Below are 6000 nucleotides of genomic sequence, written 5' to 3'. Positions count from 1 at the left end.
TTGCTTTTACATTTACTTATATATTTTTAAAAGTTTCTTTTTTTTTTTCCCTCTGTCTCTCCCTCAGTGCATCCCCTTTCTTTCAGCAACTGACTGCCTCTTGCCAGCTTTGTGGATGGCTGCTGATCGCAGTGGCCCAGGGTGAGGCCCCATCTAAATATTCACAGCCTCAGTCTCCTCGTGGGTTTTTTTTTTTTTTATGTTTGTGTGTGTGTTGTTTGTTTCAAGCAACAAAAGGTCATAGAAAAAGGCACAGGTAACTGCATACGAGGTGGGAAGATAAGACAGACGGGGGCGCTGAGCAGAAGCTGCTTGGAAAGATCAACAGATGGGACACGGAGCCCGTGACAGCAAGATGATTCGAGGAAGTCGGCTGGAAATGTCTGTTGCCAAACACCAGAAGCCAGATGCTGAAGCGGTCAGGGAGAGGCTAAGTGCTCCGGGGCCCCTGGTCCTTGGGCTGGTGTGGAGGTGCCCCGGGCCCCCCACTTCCCAAGGGCTGGGGGGAGCCCTGACTTGTCCTGGGTTCCCCAGAGAGGTTCCTCCTCCGGGCTGGGAAGCGAGCAGAGGTCTCGGCCAGGCAGCCCACAGAACTGCTGCGGTCCAGCGGCGGGGTGGCGGAGGCCGCAGGGTTGGCCGGCACCCGTGGTGACTCCAGGTGGGGGCTCTGGGACTCTGCCCGGCGGCCCGGGGGTGCCCGGGGTGAGGCCTCGGGTGGGGTGCGGGGGCTGTGCGTCGGCGCGGGCTCTGTGGGCACTTGGGACGCATGGGGCTCCCAGTCGGGAGGTCTGCCCAGGCCCCCTCTCGTCCTCCCCCTCTCCTTGGGGTAGTCCCTGGTCTCCAGCTCCGAGGAGAGTGTGAATTTGGAGACCTTGGCCACGGGGGACACGGAGGCCGACGAGCTCTCGGTGGGGCTCCAGCGGCCTCGCTCCTGGGCCTCCCGGGACCCGGTCAGGTCGCTTCCGCCCCCCGAGAAGCCGCTGATCCAGGCCTCGCGGGGCCCGGGCAGCAGGACAGGGTGGGCCCCCGGCCGGGCCTGCACCATCTGGATCCCGCCGATGGGAATCAGGGGGCATGGGGCGCGGGTCAAGCGCTGGGAGTGCAGAGGCAGGTGGCTGAAGATGTTTTCCGTCCGGGCCGGGCTGTGGCCGTGGAAGTCGTGGGGGGCCGAGAAGGGTCGGGAGAAGAGAGGAGGAGCGGGGGCAGGTGAACAGGACGGACTTGGCGACTCGGCCTTCTGCTAGGGTCAGAAAAGAAGACAGAGGGAGGCGAGGGTTACCTGCTGGGCACCTGGAGACCCTGAGGACTAGAGTGAGGAGGGGACTTGGTGAGATCACAGAGCAGGTCCTGGCTGAACGAGGCCACCACCGAGTCCCAACCCTTGCCCATGGTGTCGCCCTGGGTGGGTGCCCTCTCTGGAATGGGCCGTCCCCAGCCCTGCAGTGACCACAGGCACACTCAGGAACCAAGGTCCCCACGCTTCCGGCCGGTCTTCAGAGAATGGGGATGCCCTGTCGGCTCTCATGCCGCTGTCGGTTCTGCTGCCTCTCCTGTTCCTCAGACAAGACTGACCCAACTTTACCCTTGAACGTGAGTTCCCACCCCAGGCTCTTAACCTCCTCCCACCACCAAGAATCCGTCTGCAGTGTGGGAGACCTGGGCTTGATCCCTGGGTTGGGAAGATCCCCTGGAGAAGGGAAAGGCTACTCACTCCAGTATTCTGGCCTGGAGAATTCTATACAGTCCATGGGGTCACAAAGAGTCAGATATGACTGAACGACTTTCACTTTTTCACCACCAGGAATTTTAACTTGAGCCCCAAATTAAAAACCAAGATTCCTCGATGGTGCTACCCCTGGAGCTCGAATCTCTGAGTGATGGTGCTGATGCTGCTGGCAGTGAGCAGAGGTGTTGGGTGCTGACAATCCAGTGACAGAAAAGGTGTTGGGAGGGGAAAAGTAAGCCGATGATGATAACAGTGTCAGTGCTGGGGATCGTGACCGTGGTGGTGACAGTGATGTGACAACGGTGATCAAACTTAAGCGCGGGGCGGGGGGGGGTGGGGGGGTGGAGGGTGGGGGTGGGGCTGGAGTGTACTGATGGCAGATGGCACTGGTGATGCGACAGTGATGGTGCTGATGGTAGGATGGGATGGAGTTGGCTGAAGTGACTCGGAGGGTGCTGGTGGCAGTCATGTTGGCGATGTGGAGATTTTGGTTGGGCTCTGCCATCTGCTCAAAGAATACGTGGAAATGGGGTGGGAGGAAGTGGCATGAGTATTTATACCCACATCTAAGGCCACACTGCTCGTGAGTGACAGAACCTGCAGTTAATTCTGGGAAGTCCAGAATTAAAAAACCACCGGTCGTCCCTGGTGGCTCAGATGGTAAAGAATCTGCCTGTGATGCCGGAGACCTGGATTCAATCCCAGGGTTGGGAAGATCCCCTGGAGAAGGGCATGGCAACCCATTTCAGTATTCTTGCCTGAAGAATTCCATGGACAGAGGAGCCTGGCCAGCTACAGTCCATAGAGTTGGACATGACTGTGCAACTAACACTTCCACTTTCACTTTCTTTCAGTCCAGCTCGAGTCCATGCTCTGCTGCTTCTGACACATAAGTAACTGGCTTCAGGCACTCAGCACAGTGCCTGGGGCAACAGGCGCCCAATGCATGCCTTACTGGTAACTGCTGAACCGGCAGGGGTGCAGCTCCGGGTGTGACGCTCAGGGAGGTGTGAGCTCGCGGCCCCCCACCCATCAGCCACTTGGGGGACAGGAACTCACCCACGTGGAGGTACAGGTCTCCGCTGGGCTTCTGCCGAGAAGCTTGTGAGGTAGAGGCGCGGGTGGGTAGAGAGCCCGGGGGGCCAGCCCTGAGCCTGGGCCACGCTCGGCTGCCGAGGGGCTGCCCGGCCCCACCAAGGCCCACTTCCCTGGCAGCGCTGACCGTGGTGGTGACTCGGCCTGGCCTGGAGACCATCTTCTGGTGGGCGAGTGTCTGGGGGGGCCTGGGTCTGCAGCGCCCTTGCGTTCGGGGGGCAGGCGTGCTCGAGGAGGCAGTTCCCTTCCCAGGTGGTGGAGGGCAAGAGGAGACAGCTCGAGTCTAGGGGACCCGCAGGGGAAGGGGCCCGTCTGGGGGCCAGGCGGGCTCGGGGCTGAGGCCAGTGGCTCTCGGGCCGGTGAATGTCGCTGGGGAGACGAGTCGCTTTTGGTTAGTGAGTGTTTTGGGATGAGTGGTAGGTGGCTGCCTGCTTCTTTGCTTGGGGACCACGGCCTCCTCGGGGACACAGCCTGGGAGCTCAGGGCCAAGCCTGTGTCCTTCTCCACGGGGCCCCGGGGGGCTGGTGCCAGCCGGGGGAGGCACAGGATGCTTTGGCTGGGTGTGGAGCAGCTGCCGGGTGCCGAGCGCTCAGCTTCTGAGACCGAGCTGCCCCGGGTGGCCTCTGTGGGCTGAGGGCCCTGAACAGGTGAGGAGTCTGCCGGCAGCGTGGCTGGCGGGCCAGGCGGGGGCGCCTCCGAGGACGGGCCTGATGGCTCGTCCTGGCTCTCCTCCTCGTCCTCATCCTCGTCTTCGTCCAGGTCCGAGTCCGAGTCCGAGTCGTCCAGGTCTGAAAACTGGTGCTCGGCCACGGCTTCTGCGCCCTCTCGCCCTTCCGAGTCCTGGAATGGGTCATCACTGGTTCCTGAGGGACAGACACAGGAGAGCCGCGGTCACAGCCTCTCACCTGCTGCTCGGGCCACAGGCCCCACCTGACAGCCAAGGCGGCTGAGGCTATGGGAGCACTTTGTGAAGACAGCAAAGATGACCTTGGATCTACCATGTTCAGGTTCAGTTCTAGGACCTGCCTGTGCGTTAATTCACCTAACCCACAAATAATCCTGCCAGGTAGCACTAATCCTATCTTCATGTTACAGACAGGGAAGTAAGATGACAGAGTTTACCTTACCTTGCCCAGGTAAAGTAAGTAGTAGGGCTGGTATCGAACCACAGCAAACAAGACAGCCCTTTTCTTTCTTTTTCTTTCTGGTTAGTATTCAGTGCTGGCTTCACCATGAGCAAGTTAAGTCACTCTGCTGGGCCTCTGTCTCCGTCTTTGTCAAATGAATATGGCAGTCTCATCTCATAGGGCTTACGGGGAGGAGGAGACACATGCCCGCACACAGCGAGGGCTCTATTAACTGGAGTCACTCAACGCGTTCATGGAGACATCTATTATTCTGGGACACAGCAGCCATTGCTGGCGGGTCCAGCAGCACTGGGCACAGTCAGTTTTACATACACACCTGCCCCTGTGACCAGGCTACTGATGCCTGATACAACAGCAGGTGGCAGGCCCTGTTATCTGGGAAGGTTTGGCTAAGCTGACCTCAGCCCGCAGAGAGGGCCTCTTCCCAACCACTCATGTCCAGAGAAGGTGCTTGTAGAACTCCTGGTGCTCCCAGCTGGGGAGGAGAGTGGAGCTCTGAAATACCAGCCTCCTGGTCCGACTTCGGGTGGGGCAGCCCCACCAGCGGGGTCAGCTCTAACAGGACACAGGCCTAGTTTGGGCATCTCTGAAGGTGGCAGCAATCAGAACTCTGGGGAGAGCTCTGCTAACATCTAGCCCACCTGGCAGGCTCCTGAGGGTTTCGGTCCTGCTGGCCCAACACTAAGTTCATGTCAGCCCCCCTCGACTACTAAGAGAGATGACTCAGGGCACTGGTACAACCACGATTCTGGACCCCACCATGCCAAGCTGCACCGGGACCAGAAACCCCAGCATTTGTACTTTCAAACAGCTCAGCACTCATCAATAAGATGCACACAGTGGATGACAGTCGGCATTTAAGAAGATGTAGATCAAAAACTATGGGGTGGAGGAGCTGGAGCTGTCAGGTGAAGGGCAGCCAAGGGCATGACCTCCTGGCAGCTGGGAGCAGAATGACCAGAGTGGGGGAAGGGGCTGGGGACCAGAGAGCAGGGGTCGTGAGGGGGGAGCAAAACATACCTTAAAGCTTTGCCCTAAGACTTTAGCCCCAGGAGTTCACCTAGCCTCACCTCTTGTCAACTGTGGGGAAACCCACGCTCAGAGCAGGCAAATGCTTCCCCAAGGTCACCCAGAAAGTAATGGCTGAGTCAGGCCTAAGGTTTATAACCCCTGCATCATTACGCTGCCAGTTTAAAAATGTTTTTATGCACCGAGAAGCAGGAAATGGTCTGGGTTTGAATCTCAGTCCCACCCCTTCCTTACTGTGTAATGTTGAATAATTTACTTTTTCTTTCTGGGTTCAGTTTCCTTGTCTGTAAAATGGCGGGGGGGGGGTGGGGGGGTAAGAGTAATAAAAGCCACTTTATGAAGCTGTTGGGAGGATTGTGAGGGTCTGACACCTAGGAAGTAACCAATAAACCTCAGCTCTTCTCACTCCAAGTACCCCACAACCTCAACACACTGGCAGCACAGCCAGCATCTCACGCTGCAGTTGAAGGTCAGAAGGGTAGTGCTACTAGTCAGGGAGTCAGGATCAGCGGCTCCTCATATTCAGCAGGAAAGATCCTCAAGTCTCTTCGTAACAGACGAAGAAGCTGAGGGACAGAGAGGGCTGGTGCCCTGCCCCAGGCACCCAGCTCAGGAGTGATGGAAGCCAAGAATCCCCTGCCCAGCACAAGGTTCGCCAGGCCCCCCACATCTGGGCTCTTGCAGGGCTCTACGGGAGGCCCCTGCCTATCGACTATTCCTAATGCCCCTCACTGTCAATCTCCACAAAGTCCCGCCTCTCTGGGGCCTGGGATGGGTGGAACGAAGCGCTCCGGGGCGCTGGTGGGGTCTGGCCACACGGTGGCGCTGGTGCTCAACCTCCTCACCCTCAGGGGCGGGGCTGCGTCGCCGGCCTGGCCACCTCCCAACCACTTCGCGTCTAACAGACAAACTCCTCCCCGAATCTTCATCATCGCGGGAAATGGCAACTCCGTCCTTCCAGTTTCCTAGGTCATAAACCTCGGAAATCATCCTTGGCTCTTT

At 58.6% G+C, this 6000-nt stretch overlaps 1 protein-coding gene across 2 annotated transcripts in view; it reads right to left on the bottom strand.

The window, feature by feature from the left end:
* Positions 1-332: 332 nt before the first annotated feature.
* The window catches only part of HIVEP3 (HIVEP zinc finger 3), a 535004-nt gene continuing 529336 nt past the window's right edge, over positions 333-6000 (bottom strand). The window contains exons 9-10 of one of the 2 annotated variants that reach the window (XM_070468342.1): positions 2786-3684; positions 333-1240 (exon numbers count right to left, since the gene is read on the bottom strand). In XM_070468342.1, coding sequence (XP_070324443.1) covers positions 431-1240; positions 2786-3684 — 1709 coding nt within the window. In that variant the 3' untranslated portion in view covers positions 333-430. The remainder of the gene's footprint in view (positions 1241-2785; positions 3685-6000) is intronic. The other variant, XM_070468343.1, reaches the window with a different exon arrangement.

This window comes from Odocoileus virginianus, chromosome 5, assembly GCF_023699985.2.
Source record: "Odocoileus virginianus isolate 20LAN1187 ecotype Illinois chromosome 5, Ovbor_1.2, whole genome shotgun sequence".
In the NCBI taxonomy this organism is placed as follows: domain Eukaryota; kingdom Metazoa; phylum Chordata; class Mammalia; order Artiodactyla; family Cervidae; genus Odocoileus; species Odocoileus virginianus.
This window is presented reverse-complemented; position numbering and strand designations above follow the sequence as displayed.